We start from the raw sequence: 21034 nt of genomic DNA on the forward strand, positions 1-21034 counted from the left end.
ACACCTCGGAAGGACTCCAGATTAAGTTAGGTGAGTGCATTATGTAATTAACCCAGAACTTGGACTATATAGAATGGCTGCCCATACCTCTCACATGTTCTCCATCATGGCTAGCAGTGACCAACGTCTAATAATATCCAAGAAGAGTAGTTTTACAGCCTTCGTAAATGCCGAAAGGCCTTCTGAGTTGTTTGCTCCTTAGACACAGCAAAACAGAAGCTTTAATAGAATTTTATAAGAATGCATATCCCACTCATTAGATGGAAAGTTCACGTAAATTCACAGCACAGTTTTATCAGGTGATGTTTCCTCACTGATAGAATTTAATATTAAAAGTTATCAATGAAGTCTTAAATGGGACAAACATTTTAAAGAGGTAGTCTAGCTTTCAAAGTTCCTTCCATAAGTTTGGCTGTAATAAAACCACCACAAATTATCAAAAGGGGGGAAGCAAATGCAGCATGAGAAGTAAGGGACCCTATGAGCTTTTTTTCTGGCAATCTCTGGTACAGTGCATGGTTGTGACCACCTGCCACAGGAACACCGACGAAGACGCAGGGAGTGTGACGTGACTGTTGCCACAGTCCACACCGACAAAGCATGCTTTCCCTGCAGAGCCTCAGCTTCTCTTCCCAAGAAGGTAGGCTCTGCCTTGGACCCATCTGCAGACAGGTCATGTCGACATGGGGTTGCTGAAGTGATGAAAAAGAGGAGGCGCTAGAGGATGCTGAGGAGGCAGGCTTCTCTCGCCAAAAAAAGGCAACTAGACCTGTGATTCCTAATTTCTTTTCATGTATTTGGGAAATTTCACTGGAAATGAATTTGGGGTTCATATTGGCCATATAATTCATTTCTTTTTCTGCTTATTTTTGCTTTTAAATTTTTGCCAGCCTTAGAATTTAGGGATAAAGTGTCCAGTGGACCAGAAAAGCATTTGGAGACAAGATTTAGTACAAACGTGTATTAAGCACACTGTGTGCTGGACAGCGGGGGGAGCACCAAATACCCAGGACAGTGATTCCCAAAAGCTGCTGCACATTAGACTCACCTGGGCAACTTCAACAAGCAATCAACACATCCTGAGGACTGGGTCACACCCCACACCAACTCAGAGTGTCTGCGTGGATGAACAGATTTTAAAGATCCCCCAAGGTGATTTCAATGTGCAGTGAAGATTGGGAACAACTAGTCTAGGGAAAAGAGCCTGAGCTTTGCAGTAAACCAGACCCAGTTCACGTTCTGGTTTCTTCTGCTTCCCCAGCTGTGTGACCATAAGAAGAAATGGAATCTCTTTGAGCCCCAGTTTTCCTCAGCAAAGGGAGATCCCAACACCCCTTTGAAGAATTATGGTAAATATTAAATGAGGTGATCAGAACAAAGAGCACATGGTACTCAATAGAGAGTTGTTAGTTAAAAAAAACCAAAAAAACTTACAGCAGAAATAAAAACAACCAATCATAATTCAAGAGTCAGCTACATGCTACAAACTGTGCAGCAGGCGAGACGGGAGAAGCAACAGCTCGTTCTGTCCAGACGGCTTCACAGAAAAGACCACTGTTGATCTGAGTGTTGACTTAGACCATGTGGGACCATTTGGGTTGGCAGAAAATGAAGGTAAATATCTTCCTAAATGAAGGAACAGCAAAGGGAGGCCTGAGATAAAGAACAGCAGGTTCAGGTCTCATCAAGGCCGCCCGTGGGGCAGGTGTGAGAGGCACGGAGGGCACTGTGGGAAGCGTGGCTGGGACGCTCTGGGGGCCTTGGATGCCCTCCCAAGGAGTCTGAGTCTTTCTCTGCACACAGTGAGGAATCAGTGCTATCTCTGAGGTGGAAATGCTGTTTTTAAATCTGGGTTTTAAGCTGAAAAGAGAGAAATCTGGAGGTAGGCAAAGCAGGCAGAGGTTAAGAGCATTAGGCCCTGAATTATAGAAAGGACACAAAACTGAATGGCCACCTGGCGGTACGAGCTACGGTTCACTGTGGGAATTCGCCTGCCAAAGTTTCTAGGTGCCTGGCTGGTTGGTGGTGTCACTTACACAGGATGAGGGATTTATAGGGTAAAGATGCTGAGCTCAGTTTGAGACAGGCCAAGTTTGGAGAGAGATGGCTCACTGACAGTTGGAAATGCAGGTCAGGAGCTCAGAAGAGATGGGGTGACGTCATCGTGGGTGGGGAGAGTAGCCAGCACATGGAGAAAGTTGTGCGAGAGAATGAGATGGCCCTGGGGGAGGAGCAAAGCCAGAAGGCCCTCCAGGACAAGATGAGGACTTTGGGAGAAGCCTGCATTTACATAGTGACAATGGAAGACAGAGATCAGACAGCTTCAAGGAGAATCTGGAGGAAAGAGTGTCTTGAAGACCAAAGAAGATTTCCCAGAGCTCTGTGGTCACGCTGGAATCAGGAAACGGGCCAACCTGGTTTCAGTTTGAAAAAGCAGGTTCTGTTGGAAGAGTTTGGAGGGTTGAAGAAGGAATATGTGAAGGTTACCAGGGACAGAGTGCTGAGTATAAGCCCTAAAGAAGGGCTGGGAAGACACTGAATGGCAGCTTCAGGGAGAAGCAAGACTGAAGATGGGCTGGTTTCTATAAAAACATTTGACCATTCATGCAGATCCATGACATGGAGACGGTAGAGGAAGAGAGGACAATTGATGTGGGAATATTCCAGGGGAGAGTCTGAGGGCAGCTGAGAAGGAGAACTTAGACTTGGAAGACAAAAACAGAGGATGGGAGTTAATGAAGAATTAGGAAAATTGTATTAAATGGTATTGAGGGCCCACCTGAGATGAAAGAGAAACAAAGAGAAAGAATGATTCACCTGAATGAGGAGAGCTTGAGCCACAAGAACAGGAGATGTGACAAGCGAGATGCACGAGGTGAAGGCAGGAGACCAGGGACGAGGGGAGCTGGGGTGACGCCCACACAGGCTTTAGTGGCCGAGCTTGGGATGGGACGCTGGCTGAATTGGGGAGGAAGCTCGGAAGCCTAGGACATTAGTTAACAGTAAAGACAAAGGGTCTTGATGAGTCCTAAGAGCAGGCTTTCTTGGAGAAACTAAAGGGAAACAAATGAGGGGGTGGATATAGCTCAGTGGTAGAGCACATGCTTAGCATGCCTGAGGGCCTAGGTTCAATTCCCAGCACCTCCATTAAAAAAAAAAAAAATAGGAGCCTGAGAAATTGTCTTCATGGAAGGAAAATTAAGACATCCAAGTTTTGAAAATGAGGCAGTTATAAGAGTATGAGTCCATGATTTGGCTTTGGGAGGGGAGTTCCAAAATCAAAACAAAACAAGATGACAGGGAAAATATTTCCTAAGCTATAAAGTACTAATCACTTTTTATATGTTGTTTTCATTCTTTATGGAGTGGATGGGACGAGGAACTGCAGGGCTGATCTGGTGCACGAGTCGTCCATGTGGACACCGAGGCTGCCCAGGTTGATGGCAAGGGAAGGAAGGGAGGGGAACTTTCTATCTATATTTATTAGGGAACATGGAAAAGTGTCCACATATCAAGGGATGGCAGGAAAGAGGATGCTACATCCTAGTCTGGACATGGACCTAAAAAGAAGGATGGTTTAACAAAGGTATTGCAAAAACATCTCGGAAACAGCACTGTGGGCTGAGAGGAATGTAACCCTTCTCCCAGGGGTGGGAGAACCATCTCCCCTGGATGGATCTTGAAGGCAGTGCTTCACCAAATTACAAAGGGTGCCAGTGCCCCAGTCACCAAGGACACCAGGTAGGGAAGACCAGGCAACAACCCGCAAAGTTCAAAGAGTCTGGGGAAAGTTGAACAAACGCAAAACAAGACATCAGTTGTCCTCACAGCATGAAATGGCAAGTCAGCCATTGGTCCTGATCCTCGCCTGTGCCTGGGAACACCTCACATGGACTCAGATGTGTCAGCTGGTTGAGCGAGCAAACCTTCCTAGAAGTCCCCAAGCCAAGTTTCTCCAACTAGAGCCAGTCGGTTGCCCAGATAACAGGCCAGCAAGTCCCAGGGCACGAGGCTGCTATTGTGTGGTTGCTGGTTTCACAGGGTTAGGGCTTCCAAGTATCAACACAGAGACAAAATGAGCTATGTGGGGGCAGAGCTGGGGGAGGGAGGTGGGGAAGCAAGCTGGTGGTAAAAACACGGCATGTGGAAGGAATGAATACAGAAGCAGCAGAAAGAGACTGTCACAACAACAGTCTGGAAAATACACAAGAGCAAACACGGTTCTCGAAACCCTGTTCATTTTCCACTGAAAGGAACCAGAGCTCCTTTTAGGGGCAAAGAAATGACAAAATAAGCTTAGGCTATCTTATCTTGTGCCAGAAAGCAAGGAAGTGATCAAAGAATGATGGGGACATGTCCAAAAGACACAGAGCCAGACTAAACGGGCTCCTTCTAGCCAAATGTGGCACAATTTGAACATCCGAATAAATAATAATCCTAACAGATTGTAACCTGTTGAATAAAATAGGAATTATGAGTCCTTTCAGATACAAATAAATACACTAACAAATTGAAAGTTGGTGAGGAACAGGATATTTACATAGTGTCAAAGTCCCTCCCACAAAATACTTATTACAAGGGGAGAGGGGGAAGAGTTGCCTGGCAGACACACCTTAATTAAGTGATCAAAGTCTTCATTGCCAGTAATCATCCAAATTGAAAACACATGTTATTCCATAGGATGCAAGGAGGCAAACACAGCATCACTTCTGGCTCAGTCCTGGGAGAGACACAACTCCTGAATCTAGTTGTGAGGGCACAGACAAGCCCAAACGAAGGACATTCTACCAAATAACTGACCTTCAGTCTTCCAAAGTGTTAAGGATTTGAAACTCAAGGAAAGACTGAGAATCTGTTTCAGAGTGAAGGAAACTGAAAGGATATGACAACTAAATGCTATGTGTGATTCTGAAGTAGAGGGTTTTGCTATAAAAACAGTAGTAGGACAATTGGAGGAACTTGGATGGGATCGTCGACATGGAGGAGGGAAGTTGTTCTGTGACAGTATCAGTTTCCGTCTTGACAGTCACACTGTCGTTAAACAGAGGAGCGTCCTTGTTTGCAGGAAATGCACACCAGAGTATTTGGGGGTGATGGGGTATCATGTCAGCAACTACACCTCAAAAGAAGGTTTTTGTCCTACTTGTCCAACTTTTCTGTAAATTTTTGTTTCAAGTGTTTTTTAAAAACATAAAATATAAAATGATCAATCTCTGTTAGGAAAAAAAATGAAGCGTTGCTTTAGAGTATGTAATGGGTTGAATAAGGGTCCCTCACAAAGGACACCCATGTCCCAGAACCTGTAAATGTGACCTTATTTAGAAAAATGGTCTGCAGATGTGATTCCATTAAGGATATTGAGAGTATCCTAGATTATCCTGGGGGCCTTAAATCCAATGACAAGTGTCCTTATAAGAGACACAGAGGAGAGAGACACACAGAGGGGAAGGCATGTGAGATAGAGTTATAGATTGGAGAGACGCAGACACAAGCCAAGGAGTACCTGGAGCCGTCAGAAGCAGGAAAGGCCAGGCAGGATTCTCCCCTAGAACCTCTGGAGGGAGCAGGGCCCTGCAGACACCTTGATTTCTAACTCCTGGCTTCCAGAATTTTGTTGTTGTAAGCCACCCAGTTTGTGGTAATTGTTACATCAACCCTAGGGAACTAACACAGAGTACTACTTCTCTTCTTTCACTTTGTTGGAAATAGGAAACTAGGTAAAGACTAAGAGCAAGATGTACTTTGGATGTCCTCACCAATTCAGGCCATGGAAGCCGGAAGGACAACACTCCCCCTCTCACCGGGGCACACTGCAGTCCTGAGAAAAATGACTTTTCCAGGTCATATTCCCAAAAAACTCTTCACCATGGACATCTTGGGTACCAAAGCTCTAGTTTTGCTGGAATTCTTCCAAAGGCAGTGGTTCTCAACCAGGAGTGATTTTGGCCCCCAGGGGACATTTGGCAATTCCTGGACACATTTTTGTTTGTCGTAACTGAGATGCAGGTTGCTATTGGTAGCTAGTCGGCAGAGGCTGGGGATTCTGTAACGTACAGGACAATCCATCATAGAGAATTATCTGACCTAAAATTTCAACAGTGATGAGGTTGAGAAGCCCCGTTCTAAAGGAACAATTTCCATTTTCATTCTATAAACAAACAGTGCTCACGCTTCTCTGACAGGATAGGAACAGAAGAGAGGAAGAGGCATTCCAAACACACTTCTGGACTAATTCTTTTCATTGTGGCAAGAAAGATAACATGAAATCTACCCTCTTGACAATTGTTTTGGTAGGCAGTATAGTATTGTTAACTGTAAGCACGATGTTGTACAGCAGATCTCTCAAATGTATTCATCTTGCAGGACTAAACTCTACACCCACTGAACAGCAACTCCCTACCTTCCCTGTCCTCATCCCCTGACCGCTACCATATTGCTTTCTGCGTCTATGAGTTTGACCACTTTAGATACTTCATGTGATAGAATCATGCTATGGCCAGTTTATTTCTCGTAGCATAGTGTCCTCAAGGTTCATTTATATTGTCACATAGGACAGAATTTCTTTTTATGGCTGAATATTATTCCACTGACTATCTATACCACATTTTCTTTGTCCATTTATCCATTGATGGACATTTAGGTTATTTCTGCTTCTTGGCTCTTGTGACGAGAGTGAGGATATCTCTTCAAGATCCTGATTTCAAATCTTTTGGATATATACCCATAAGAGGGGATGCTGGATCATATGGTAGTACAATTTTTGTTTTTTTGAGAAACTTCTGTACTGTTTTCCACAGCAGCTGTACCATTTTACACTCCCATCAATAGTGTACAAGAGTTTCAATTTCTCTGTGTTGCCACCCTAACAGGTGTGAAATGATATCTTGTTTGGGGGTTTTATTTTGTTCTTTATTTCATTGGTTTTGAATTGCATTTCCCTGATGATCAGTGATGCTGAACATCTTTCCATATACCTGTTGGCCATTTGTATGTCTTCTTTAGTGAAATGTCTATTCAAGTCCTTTGCCCATTTTTAAATCAAAAATATTTTTTTGCTATTGAGTTGAATAAGTTCCTTATATATTCTGTATATTAACCCCTTATTGGTTATGTGCTTTGCAAATATTTTCTCCCATTCTATAGGTTGTATTTCCACTGTTGATTGTTTTCTTTGCAGAGCAGAAGCTTTTCAGTGTGCATAGTCCCACTTGTATATTTTTGCTTTTGTTGCTTATGCTTTTGGTATCATATCCAAGATTTCATGGCCAAGACCAATGTCATGAAATTTCCCCCCGCATTTTCTTCTAGGAGTTTTGCAGTTTTAAGTTTTACTTTTAAGTCTTTAATCCATCTTGAGTTGATTATTGTGTAAGATGAGTCCAATTTCATTCTTTAGCAAATGGATATCCAGTTTTCTCAACACCATTTATTAAAGAGATTATCCTTTCCCCACTGTGTATTCTTGGCAAGCTTGTAGATGATCAGTTGGCTGTAAATGCAAGGGCTGATTTCTAGGCTCTTTATTCAGTTCAGTTGGTCTGTATGTCTGGCTTTATGCCAATACCATACTATTTTAATTACTGTAACTTTGTAATAAATTTTGATATCAGGAACTGTAATGCCTCCAGCTTTGTTCTTCTTTTTCAAGAATGTTTTGGCTATTAGGGGCCCTTTGTCATTCCATATGAATTTTGGATTATTTTTTCTCTTTCTATAAAAGTGCCATTGGGATTTTGATAGGGATTGCACTGAATCCATAGATTACTTTGGGTAGCATGGACATTAGAGCAATATTAACTCTTCCAATTCATGAATATGGGATGACTTTCTATTTATTTGTGTCTTTTAAAATTGTTTTTCATCAATGTTTTGTAGTTTGCAATTACATCTTTAATCTCTTTCATTAAGCTTATTCCTAACTAGTTTATTATTTTTGGTAAATGGGATTGTTTATTAATCTCTTTTTCAGATAGTTCACTTTAGCCTTCCAGACTCTGTATGTCTCCTAACTTCTTTCCATGTGGTTTACAGTAGGACATGGGCTACGGATGAAATGTGGGATCAAGCAGAGAATCTCGGATTTCTCAGGAGTCCCAGCCACACACCCTTCTTTAGGCTGGCCTTGCTCTTTACAAGTCACATGTGGAGAGGGTGACAACTCTACCAGTGACCACTGTAAATTGTCTCTGAACATACCCAATAAAATATTTCAATTCCAGCTACCAAATTACATTGTACAAAAAGTGCCAGTGCCCCAGCCATGAACCCTGGGAATTTAAGTTCTCACATGATACAGTTTGGGAAGAAAACACTCCTGAAACTCTAACCCCCCACAGCCCGCTCCTGCCTCCTTCCTTCTGCTCGGCATTTATTGACCAGCACCAATGCACCAGTGTGCTAAATGTTAGGAATTCAAGGATGAATAAGCTACTCATCTGATAGGAGGACACAGAGAGACATTAAACTGTGAAGTTCTGAGTGCTGTCACAATGCTATCAGTAAAGAGAAATCTTCTGGAAAAGCTTCCTACACATGACAGGGAGAATCAAATCAAGATTCAGGTATTTCATAGGAGAGACGGATGAAGCATCCTGGAGAGATAAAGTTGAAACTAAATCTCAAAGCTTGGTTCAGTCCCTTCGGCAACAGAAAACTGGCTGTGGGATGTGGGAGCTCTTAGTGTTTGAAAGTCCAGTGTGCTTTTCAAGGATCCAGTAAAACCCTTCTGAACTAAAACACATCCAGAGATATTTCTGAAGATGCCTCAGTCCTAAAAATCTACAGGTGTGAAAACATTTCTTACTGAGACCCAAACGGAGCTTGTCAGTGTTGCAGTGGCTGCTGTGGGGCCCCTCAGGTGCGAGGCTGTCAGTGGATATAATGGCAGTGGAGCAAGACAGAAAATGAGGGCCCAGGGCAGCTGTCATGACTCACATTCTCTGTTCTTATTTGGGTCATCTTGGAAAAGCAGGTGAATCACCTGAATGACTCTTTAAGACATGTCTGTGGCTGCGGTGACCAGTGATCATTAGGCAATTTCATTTGACACTTTGATTACAATAGGTGATTAGAACACCTCCTTACCTGTAGCTTGGCTATTTTTAGAGGCTAACATTTTCTGGAGTCCAAGACCATGTGCAAATATGGGCAACGATGCTCAAAGGGGTTGGGGAGGGGGAAAGGGGCCCTTGCATAGGAAATTGCAGAAGCAGTGCCACTGATCCCCCTCCTGGTGACAGCCGCAGCCCTGCGGGGCTAAGCCACGGCTGCTCAGCTAATTGAAGTGCCCTGGAGGTTCTCTTTGCCCTCAAGAACCTTACTGATAAATAGCTCTTGACCAGCTCCTTATATGGCTACAACGGGCCCCAAGAGGCTGAGATGTATTTGAGACACAATCTGATTCTCCTTTCTCAAGGGTCTCAGGCCTTCACCTTTGCAGGGAGGGAGACGGCAGTGTCCTCCAGAGGCTTTTGTGCCCGGGCCCCAGGGCAATCACTTTTCCTCTGATGATTCCCGTTATCTTGAAGAAGAGAGGCGCCTGGCGCTCGTCACGCCGTGTTGGGCAGTGGCTCAGAGAGTTTGAAAGAAGGCATGTGGGGAAATAAGAACTGGCGAAGCTGCATGGGAGAAAAGTGGCTCTTGACTTGTTCACCTTTTGAGGGCCTTTGGGGCCCACCGAGAATAGTCTCAGAAGCCCCCTTGGGCGTGACATGCTGGCTGCCCAGTGGTGTTTATTACTCAGAAGAGCCACACCCAAGGGGAGAATTACTGGTGTTGCCTGGTGCCCTGTGAGAACTCCAGCCCAGAGACTGCACGTGAGGACTTTTTCCCCAGAGGACTGCGGCCCCCGCCATAGGCCATAGACGTGAGCACAAGGGAGTTTTTCTTGTTCATTGTTGGAACTTAGTGCATAATGTATGTTGAGTAAATGAATGAATGGAACAAAGAAAGAAGCTGGTGGCTCATTAGAACTTTGTGCTTGGATCCTAAGTGAGCCAGAAGTAAAAATATGTTGTCACTGTGGATTTATTGAAGTGATTAAAAAGATTACATCCTGTGAAATCCTGAAAAAAAATTTTTTAAAGACGCTGAAACACAGATGCATGCAAGCCAGAGAAGACAAAAACTTGACGGGTGTAGAGAACAAAAAGTCATTTTCATGTTAACATTACAGAAGGAAAGATATTGTGGCTTTTTTTCAATGGTCTCGTTGTATTCGGGCACAACCATCTCCTGCCTCCCCTAATCAGTGCAGCTTCTCGCGTTCCAAACTGTCGCTGGCCTCCACGGAAGGCCCAAGTCTCTGTCCCAGACAGCTGCCACCTTCTAACCTCCCCTCCATCCAGAAAACTCTACAGAAAAATACGTTCCACCTTCCCCAGGTATGCGTTTCTTACTGGAAGGCACATCTTCCCTGAGGAGTATAAAACAGAAGAAGAAAACTCCCAGGAAAAACAAGGAGCCGGGAATAAACAGACAGGGTTCCCAGGCCCCACGTGTGGCAGCCCATGTGTAACGTGGAGCTGTAACTGGAGCGAGAGCTATTCAGAAACGTGTACCCAGGAGTGTAACAAGCTGTAATATGCGAACTGATTTTGGAATATGTGTAATATGCTTAACATAACACTGCAACCAGGGGAGCCATTTTTTAGGAATAAAACAACAAGGGAGAATAAATATCATTAATACAGAATGAGTGACATGGGAGTTCCCAGTGAACAGGGGATTTTCTCCCTCTGACATCAGATTCTAATTGCAGAGGGACGATCTCAGTTGTCACTAACTAGCTTTTAAAAAAATAATGTAAAATAAAATTTGTTAGATATAAGACACATAGGCCTTGGGGCTGGTGAAAAACCATTCTTGGTGGGGGCCCCAGGAGAGTGATAGTTACTGACTGGTCACCACGGCCCAAACAACAGCTCTTAATGGGCTCTCTCAGGTATCGTCACTGGGCTTTCCTTGGATTGCTGGAGGAAAACAGGACCTTTGAATTATGACAGCTGCCCCAATCCTTCATATTTCCCCTTTGTTCAACTCTGTTGGTATTGATAGACAGTTAAGAGGCCTTAGGACCCTCCTGGGGGTTCATGGCGGACCTTCATGGCCAGCACCAGGGTACTCAGGAGAGGACACGGAGCACCAGATGCCCAGTTAGGGAGCACGGCAGTAGTTCCCGGCGGCACGCAGCCTGGGTCCCCCTGAGTTCTCCCTGGCAGGCCCTGCCTGGTCAGGATGGGTGGGACACCCAGTCAACCACACATCTTGTTCGTGGGATCCTCCTTTTCATTTAGTATTGAGCTTGTCCAGTGTTTTGCAAAATGAATATTGTGAGATGTCATAAGGAGTCTTTACACCAGAGGAGGGTGTCTTATGATCTCACGAGGAGATGGGCTGGGTTATACAGAATTCGTTTTATGGGACTTCTCAGGGCTTCTGACAGTTTGAATTTCCAAGAGAACAGCAAACGATGTATTCCAAAAAATCATTTCATCCGAATAACGCTTCTCAGAACCCATTGTGGGAAACAGTGGTCTGTGCTCCTTACAGGCTTCCTCTTCCTGTTTCAAGTCCACGTGCAGCATTCCACTGGTTTTTATGCTCATATCATCTTCCCTAGAAACACTCATTCCTGGTCTCCCATCATAACACATATGGCTGGAATGTGAAGGAAACCATGAGCCCACCTTGTCTTTGGAGATCTGCCCAGGCTCTGCCTCTTTCTGGGGTGTTTGAGAGGCAGTGTTCCCCATGCACTTTTCCACAGGCGGTCAGCTGGTGAGTACTTGGCCTCCCGCTGGAGAGACCCAGTAGGTAGGGTTTGATGCGGGAAAACAAGCTCCCTGTGGCCACACAGCATGTGCTCGGGTTGAACCCAACTCTGTGACTTGGCAGCTGCTCAGTGCAGGGGCTGTCAGCACCCACTTCAGAGTGCTTTGGAGAACTGAGAGCGGTCCTGGCATGGTATCTGATGCACGATAAACTCGAACAATCATCATTCGGGGAAAATGGGGTAAGAAGAAATACTATGTCCCAAAGAAAATGATAATTGGGCAAAGTTTTCATAAAAGCTCTTCATTAAGCTGTTGTTCCAAGTGTGGAATAAGTACATTTTATTTCATTTTAATAATCTTTTCCCTGGACTTCTATAAAATGATGCTCTGGTTTAGCATCATCCTGTACTCTACCCTGTCTGTTCCACCTTCCTGCCAACATTCAATGAGCTTTCAATTTCTAGAATATAGAATATCCAGTTCCAGATTCTGAGGGTGTGAAGCTGAATAGCATAATGTGGAACTTGAATTCCCTGCCGTCCAGTGGGTGAGACAGGCAAGTAAACATACAAGTAAAGCAGTGTGATAAATGCTGCAATTCCAGGTGCAGTGGGGAGAGCATGATAGCCCCAGCACACAGTAGGTCCTCAATACCTTTTGATTACTTAAAAGGAATAAGACAACAAAGAATCTGATCTATCCTGGATGTGAAGGAGGTTATCTTTGATTTGAGGGGCAAACTATCTTTGAGCTGTTAATTCATATTTTCTTCCTGCATTTTCCCTCCTGTCATTGTAAAGCAGGAGTCTATAGATTTTGGAGCTCTTTGATCCAGAAAACGATCAGAGAAGCAGCTGAAAGTGCCCTGTGTTTGGACGGGCATGCTCAAAAGCAGAGTTCTGGGTGTCCTGAGGGCAGTGGAGATGCTGAGAGGCATGGAGAGGTGGCCTTTGGGCCCCCGAGCAGCACCCAGACCTGGGAGAGGCGGCAGGGAGGCCCCATGGGGAGCCTGAGGTGGAGCTCAGGTCCTACAGCAAGTGTATAAGAGCGTCACCAGACTTCAGGGACACTGTGGGCTTGGACAGCAATGCTGTCAGAGGCAACCAAGACATGGGCCAATGGAATCCAGGTTTTGTGGTGGTGGGGCTCAGAGCAGGAAGTAGATGATTAAAAATTTTTTTAAATTATATTACTTACATACTCCTTAAAATTATAATCTACTGCTCCATCCCTGGACAAACACACACCCACCTGAAGTTTGCTTGCCTTTTGATAGTGGTCAACGGCAGTTTTCAATTCCAAAGTTTTTCTTCCTAAGATGGGTCGGTCACATGCTTCAAGGCCGAGGATCCGAGGGGCTGTGAAATGGACTGCAGCTGGACATAACAGGAGACAAGCTGCAGAAAGAGGGGAAGAGAAACTGCTTCCTTTTTGCCCTTTGCTCCTGCTGGAGAGTCACAGATACAACTTGGAAGGGGACACAGGATCACCAGCAGGTCCTTCATCCCTTGTGCTCTCCAGTGCATTCCTGATGGAGAGCGATCCACCTGGGCCTGGACATTCCTATTTCAGCCAATGCCTGCCAGGCCTCAGCCATTCTTGACCCTCAAAAGCCAGAACTTCAAGACTAGTTCCTTCAAGCCCTGTCTAGCCCCCAACCCCTCCTTTCCCATTTCAATTCCTGATACAGCCCAAGCTGTCACTACAGCAGAGCAGAAGCCAAATACATGATGTGAACGCCTTGGAGGCTCCCATCCCCCTCATTTTCAGAACTTGCTGGGGTGGGGGGTGGGGGTGGGTACCGCTGCTGCCTACTCAGTTCCCTGGTGACTCAGCATGCAAGTCTGTGAAGTGCATGGCTGTGGGGCGGGGACAACAAAAATAGGAACAGTGGAAGGGATATGAACAGGGTTTAAACATTTTAACATCGCCTCTGAAGGTTCACATTGAAGTAAGATGTAATTTTTTTTAATGATGGAAACAAGAACCAAATTTTTTTTTTTTTAATGATGGAAACAAGGACTGAAAATTTACTTAGAGGTAGTCTGTGGGTGTGAGGTGTCAGGGTTTACTGTATTTGGGAGCAGGTAGCTGAACATGGTTTTCATTAGATATTGCAGCGTAAGATTAAAAATAAATTCCTTGAAGTTAGTAATAGTAATTATAAGGATGCCCCAAAAGTGATCAATCCTGGATAAAAAGAAACCAAAACATAAATTTTTATAAAAGAATGGAGAGCACTTTATAGCAAAATCTATGGAACCACTGAGATTACACTTAGAGAAAAATACACAGCTTTCAATACCTCCTTCTTAAAAAAAAACGAACCAAGTACTCATCTAAGGAAATTAGGAAAATTATAATTCTTATAAACAAGAGAAACCAGGAAGAAATAATAAAATACAAAGCAAAAGTATGGTTGAATGCATCAGTAAATCCAAAGTTGTTTCTTTGAAAGAATAAATTAGATAAGCTTTATGAAGCTGGGTAAATGGGAAAAAAGAGAGAAAGACAGCAAAAATATAGAGTTAAGAATGAGAAAAAAGTAATTACCACAAATACAGAAGGTGTTAAATATATAACATAAATGATATATCCGTGTAACTTTGTGGTAACACATTTGAATGCTTAGAGAAAGCAGTTATTTCCTAGAAAAATATGCAATCAACTAGACATAAGAAGGTGAATATTTGCACAGACCAATCACCATTGCTGATAGTAAAAATGTGATCAAAGATCTACCATTAATAAAGCACTAAAATTAGGTGTTTCATGTCTGAGTTTTAGCTAATCCTTGAAGAGCAGGTAATGTCAATGTTTAATTATTCCATATAAAAATATGGAATGCTCTGCAATTCTTTTTATAAAGACAGAATGACTTTCATACTTAAGTATCAAAAAAAGCTTAAAAAAAAACCTTCCCATTTGGTCACATTGCATTGTTTCCTGTATGCATTGCTAAATTCAATTTGCTAACGTTTATTTTAGAGTGTTTGCAATTGTATTCCAACAAACATATAAGTTGAGGCTACAGGACATTTACTGTCCTGTTGGGAGGAAGGGTCTTTATAGAGGAAAGCCCATCAGAATGGATTTTGATGTCTCTTCATATATAAACAAAAGCAGAAGGCAGAAATTCAACTTGGATTCCAGTTGCCGTCTTATTAAGAAGTCAGGAACTGTGGACCTGGGGCGAGAAATGTGATGTCTCCCTCCTCCCCGGTGAGTAGCTCCTCTCCTGGACCGTGGACTCACCCCCCCAACAATCCCTGTTACCCCTCCGTGTGTCTTCATTCTGTCCCCATTCTTCTCTACCTTCACTTCTCCCCTTTACCCCTCAGATTCTAACTTCTGCCTCTTCTCTCTATGCAACTGCTCTAAATTCATAATTATTAAATTCACAAGGTACTTTTAAATCTTTGTACTACATTTCTTTGCTGCATTTCCTGCAACTGGGGTTTCTGACAACAACTTGTTTTAGGCCACTTCTACTTGCCATGGCCTGCAAGCTCTAGAACCTTTCATTTAAGGCTCGTCGCAATCTAGTCCCAACTTGGACAGGTCAAAATCTCTTTGGACTTTGGTTTTCCCATCTGTTAAATCAAATGATTGTATTAGATAATTACTACTTTTTCCTTCCAAATTACAATTCTAAGGCTTCCCTGACACTTCTCTGCTGGAACCAATCTCTCTTCTCTGAACATGAATAAAATTTTATTTGTACTTATCATTTATTGCATCCATTTGTTCAACAGATCATTTGAGCATCCACTCGAGGTCAAGAGTTGTGTTGGAGGAAGAAGAGGAAAAGAGGCAAACAAGGCAGACACAGCCCCTACCCCCAAGAGCAGCCCCACTGATGTGGATATAGGGGTCCAGCCTCTTCCGAGATAGAGCATAGGCCAGCTGTGCATCCCCACGTGGGCTCTGCACAAAGGAGGGAGAGAGAAAAGCCTACAAAAGGCATGAAAAGCCTTTGTGCACCTAAACATTACCTGCCAAACTTGACTTTGCTCTTGGATGAAGACCAGGAGCTGGCAGAAGTCCAGCTGCGACGGAGATCTGGCGTGGTGCTTTCCCCGCACACTGCCTATTTTAACGCTCATGGGGACAGATTCCGGATTCTAAATAAAAGGGAAAACAAACTCTGTAAAGGACAGTCCATTTTTTTTTTTTTTGAAGAACTAGATTGAGATTTTGAATAGAGGTACTTTTCAAGTTCAGATAGAAGATTCAAGGTTATTTATTTTTCTCTTTTGCTTAAGTAAAGCCAGATGCTTGGCAGGTGTGACTCATGTAGAAGGCTTTCAAAGATGGTGAAGACGAATGACCGTTTTGGTTCAGATCACTAAAACACTCAAAGAACGCTCACATTCAAGCATCAAGAATGCAAACATGATAAAAAAAAAATTACCCTTCTGAGAAAACATTTTAAAAATGGCCGTGCTGCAAAGTGGCCAGGTTCTGCAACAGACCGTTGGGTCTGTAGCTTCTCATCAGAAGTTTCCTTCCCACAACAAATTTGCAAAAAGCAGAACCAAAAGGATTCCGAGAACAGCAGCGCTGAGGTCTATTCAGTGAGTAGTCTCTGAACGGGAACAACCAGTGATGGCTCATAGGTTTCCTTTCATTCATGCTTCCTGTCATCATTTTGGAAATGTCTTTTGTGCATCTGGCCTATGAGGACACATAGCATGGGGGTGAAAAAGATGGTACTTTTTAGCCAAAGAGAATTCACTTCTCAAGCTGCCAACTGCAAGGGTGCCAAGGGCCTGCTGATGGCAATGAGTTCCCACAGCACAGAAACCACCGTGTGTGTGGCACTCAGCAGACTTCGGGTCTTGGTAAGTTAAGTGTAACCCATAGGTTTATTTAGACACCAACATTTTTAGGGTTGGAAGACACAGAAAGACACAACAGGTTGCTGCAATACACAAAAGTTTATTTTTGACTTTTTTTTCTTTTCTGAAGGCAAAATATAATAGAACCAAACATCAATGAATTTTGTACAACAAAAACAGCTTTTAATGTAGAACAGACAGTCCATGAATGTTTTAAAACCCCGGAATGGCTTCCCTTTTTCAAAGTCATGCTTTCTTGCGGTCCACGAGGAGTTGGCACGAAGAGATGGTGGCAGTCCACTGGGTGAGGTGAGTGGAAGGATGGGTGGGCTTCCCTAGATCCGCGTCAGCTGGTGCCACAGACTGGATGGGAGGATGCTTTCAACTTTCTCCATGACAAAGTTTAAGGGGGCAAACAAAGTGCTGAGGAACTGTAAATAAACCAGAAAGGCACACATGTCAGGAGAGATCCTGTTGGAGGCTGTAAAACAAACCTCTCCAACCTGTGCTTGCATCCTAAGTCTTCGCATTCTAAAAAAATCTCCGAAGGCTACAACTTCATATTTATGTTTACGGGAAACATCCGTCGATGAACAAACCTGTGTTCCAGCCCCCGCCCCCAGCTCTGGTGGAAAAGAGCGGGGAGTGTCTGCTGACAGGCCCTTCACTCCTCTGACAGCTGCCCACAGTTCACGGCCTTCTGACAAGTCTTCAGGATCTGAGGGCTGCCCATGTAGATGACCAGTGCCATCAAAGGGACTGACAGATGGGTGGCAAGTGGGCAGAAGAGCTAACAACTTGTGACAGCTTCTCTACCTGCTTGCCAAGCTGGGTAGAGAACTTTGAGTGGAAAAGGCAACAACAATAAAAGTCAGGTTCGTTGTATGGCTGTGAATTGCTCTGGGATCCCACTGCCTCCCAAACACTGTGGCAGCCTGTGCTCCTCTCCGAACTACCTGCCCAGTGGTGAGCACCATGGGGGGCTGCGGGAGGGCAGCAAGCCGGCCAGTCCCTGAACGACACGTCCTTGCGGAAGAGGTGCTGCTTTCAGGAGAATTTTGGGATCTCTTTCATTTGGTTACTAAATTCCTTTCACTTTTCTGTAGAGAATAATGCTCGTTAAACTGTGCCTTTTGAGAAATCCAGGTACCTTGCCTAAAACTCATTTAACATAATCTCAGATCTGTTCTGATTATGTTCTCATGAAGAATCAGCCTCCTTCCACAAGCCATCCAAGCATCTGGCAGATGAGGTGACCTCACTCAGCCAGGCACAAGAAGGTGTCTGGATGGTTTCCTTGCTCGCCGTTCAGAACCAAGGTATGCCTCGCTAGGGTTCAATACCCAGTTCTCGTACTGTGGAGGCCGTTGTCTCAACCCTTTGTCTGTAGCACAGCATGGTCTACATCACCAAGAATTTCCCACAGAAGTATAGTGTAGGATGTGAGTACATAAGCAGAGGGGGAACTTGGTTCCGAGGCCAAACAAATTAGTAGACAAGCATTTAATGAAGTTAAAACAGGGTCCTCTACTGGTCATATGTCCTATGGGTTGCAGGTCCTCAAGAAGGGGTATGGTAGGCAAGTTTCCCAAATCCACTTGACCTCAGGATCCTCCTCCTCCTCCTTCTTCCTCTTCTTCTTTTAAGAACCAGTAGAATATAAACTGGGAAGGCCTGTACCACATTATAGCAAGACCATCAAATGTGAGATATGTGTAAAGAAAACTCAAGAGGGTATAAGATTTGGAATCCTTCCCTATATTGCATCTTTCACATTAACTGAATATATTTACTCAGTAAAGCACTTATATACTGAGTGAGATATAAAAGTGCCTAGGACAAAAGTCCCACTGTCAGGAAGCTCAAAGCCTAGGTGGTGGGGTAGGGGAGCCACAAAGACCCACAAACAGCAAAGTAACAATACTAGATAGACCATTATAGGATAGAAGATAGAAACACAAACAAAGCACCAGGAAGGTTCAGAAAAGGGAGAGAACCCATTTTGCTGAAAGGAACAGGAGAAACTTAAAATGAGGCAACTGAAACAGACCCCAGTAGATGGCTGGGATATGAGAAGATAGAGTTGGGGTAAGAATGGTAAGGAAAGAAATGTGAGCAGGTAGGCCCTCCAGGCTCTATAAACAGCTGGAACAGAAATGGGAAAGCAGAAGATAGTAAATAGTTCAGCTTAGCTGGAAGAGATAACAGGTAGAGTTCAAAAGTGACTAGAAGAATGCTGGGAAGGCCTTGAGTGCCAGGCTGGATTTGTAGATATGAAGAAGGCAGCGTCATAGTTGAGGTCTGTGCAGAAGATGCTGGAGTAGAAGGAGTCAGAGCTCACCTCCTCTCATGAACACACCAAAATCACAACTAACTGCTTAACAAAAAAGACTAGAACCTACCAGAAAAGCTCTTCTGTAACTAAAGACAAGGAATAAACCACATCGAGACAGGCAGTAGGGGCAGACTCACAATATAATCAAATCCCACACCCCCAGGGGGGCAACCCACAAACTGGAGAAAAACTATATTGCAGAGGTTCTCCCACAGGAGTGAGAGTTCTGAGCCCCACCTCAGGCTCCCCAGCTTAGGGGTCCAGCATAGGGAAGAGGAGCCCGTAAAGTATTTAGATTTGAAGGTCAGTTGGGCTTAAATGCAGGAGCACCACAGGACTAGGGGTAATAGACACTTTGCTCTTAAAGGACACACACAAAATCTCACACTCACTGGGTCCAAGGGCAAAAGCAGTAATTTCATAGGATCCTGGGCCAGATCTACTTGCTGGTCTTGAAGGGAGGCAGGGGACAGCTGTGGCACATCCAGGGGACACAGAAATGGTGGTGGACACACTAAGGAGTATTTATCTGCAGGAACTCTCCTGGAGACTGAACTCTTGCTTGGGTCATTAGCACCAAGACCTGCCCCACTCAACAGCCTATAGGACCCAGTGCTGGGATGCCTCAGGCCAAACAACTATGTCCCCACTCGTCAGCAGACAGGCTGCCTAAAACTTCTTGAGCCCACAGCTATCTCTAGATATGCCCCTGATCACCAGAGGGCCAAGATCCAGCTCCAACCACCAGTGGGCAGGTCCGGCCAGGAATGCTGCACAAGCCTCTAGATCAGCCTCACCCACCAGGGACAGATACAAGAAGCAAGAAAACTATGATCCTGCAGCCTGTGGAATGAGTCCACAAATGCAGGCCAGACCCAATTCTGGGGCAAAAATGGCCCCTGGTCCTATGGTGATGAGAAAGGAGTGCACTGCTGGGATGCTTAGGATGTCTCCTACAGAGGGCCACTTCACCAAGATTGAGAAGTTTAACTAACCTACCACATACATAAAAATACAAACAGAAATTTAGACAAAATGAGGCAGCAGACGAATATGTTCCAGACAAAGGAACAAGATAAAAGAACTTAGTGACATGGAGATAGGCAATCCACACAAGAAAGGGTTTAGAGGAATGATCCCAAAGATGATCAGAGAACTCGAAAGGAGAATGTATGCATGGAGCAAGGTAGAAATTTCTACCAAAGAGTTAGAAAACACAAAGAAAAACCAATCGGAGTTGAAGAATACGTAAGTAAAATGAAAAATACACTAGAAGGAATCAATAGTAGACTAAATGAGGAAGAAGAATGAATCAGTGAGCTGGAAGACTCATCAGGGGAAATCACTATAGAAGAACAAAAAAAGAAAAAAGAATGAAAAAAAAAGAAGACAGTTTACGAGACCCCTGGGACAACATCAAGCACATTAATACTCACATTATAGGGATCCCAGAAGGAGAAGAGAGAGAGAAAGGGCCTGAGAAAACATTTGAAGAGCTAATAGCTGAAAACTCCTTTAATTTGAGAAAGGCAATAGTCATTCAAGACGAGGAAGCACAGAGTTCCATACAGGATTAACCCTAATAGGAACATACCTAGACATATTATAATAAAAATGACAAAAATTAAAGATAAAGAGAGACTATTAAAAGCAATAAGGAAAAAGCAACAACTAATATACAAGGGAACTCCCATGAGACTATAAGCTGATTTTTCAGCAGAAACTCTGCAGGCCAGAAGGGAGTGGCACAATATATTTAAAGTGATGAAAGGGAAAAACTTACAACCAAAAATATTCTAGCCAGCAAGATTCTTATTTAAATTTGATGGAGAAATCAAAAGCTTTACAGACAAGCAAAAGCTAAAGAATTCAGCACCAGAAAACCAGCTTTACAACAAAAGCTAAAGGTACTTCTCTAGGAAGAAAAGAAAAGGTCACAAATAGAAACAAGAAAATTATTAAATGGAAAAGCTCACCAGTAAAAGCAAACACACAGTAAAGGTAGGAAATCATTCATACACAACTAGTAGACAGGTTAAAAGACAAAAGCAGGAAAATCAACTGAATCCACAATAAGCAGTTAA

The 21034-nt window shown here is 43.8% G+C and overlaps 1 protein-coding gene across 8 annotated transcripts in view; it reads right to left on the minus strand.

The window, feature by feature from the left end:
• The window catches only part of ST7 (suppression of tumorigenicity 7), a 294367-nt gene that overhangs the window by 48378 nt on the left and 224955 nt on the right, over positions 1 to 21034 (minus strand). For 6 of the 8 annotated variants that reach the window (XM_045511128.2, XM_045511122.2, XM_045511121.2 and 3 more), the window contains 2 exons: positions 15770 to 15898; positions 13026 to 13171 (listed from right to left, as the gene is read on the minus strand). In XM_045511128.2, coding sequence (XP_045367084.1) covers positions 13088 to 13171; positions 15770 to 15898 — 213 coding nt within the window. In that variant the 3' untranslated portion in view covers positions 13026 to 13087. Of the gene's footprint in view, positions 1 to 13025; positions 13172 to 15769; positions 15899 to 16699; positions 17047 to 21034 lie in introns of those variants that run through there. The other 2 variants (XM_010947626.3, XM_045511126.2) reach the window with 1 other exon arrangement.

The sequence above is a fragment of the Camelus bactrianus genome, chromosome 7 (assembly GCF_048773025.1).
Source record: "Camelus bactrianus isolate YW-2024 breed Bactrian camel chromosome 7, ASM4877302v1, whole genome shotgun sequence".
Lineage (NCBI taxonomy): Eukaryota > Metazoa > Chordata > Mammalia > Artiodactyla > Camelidae > Camelus > Camelus bactrianus.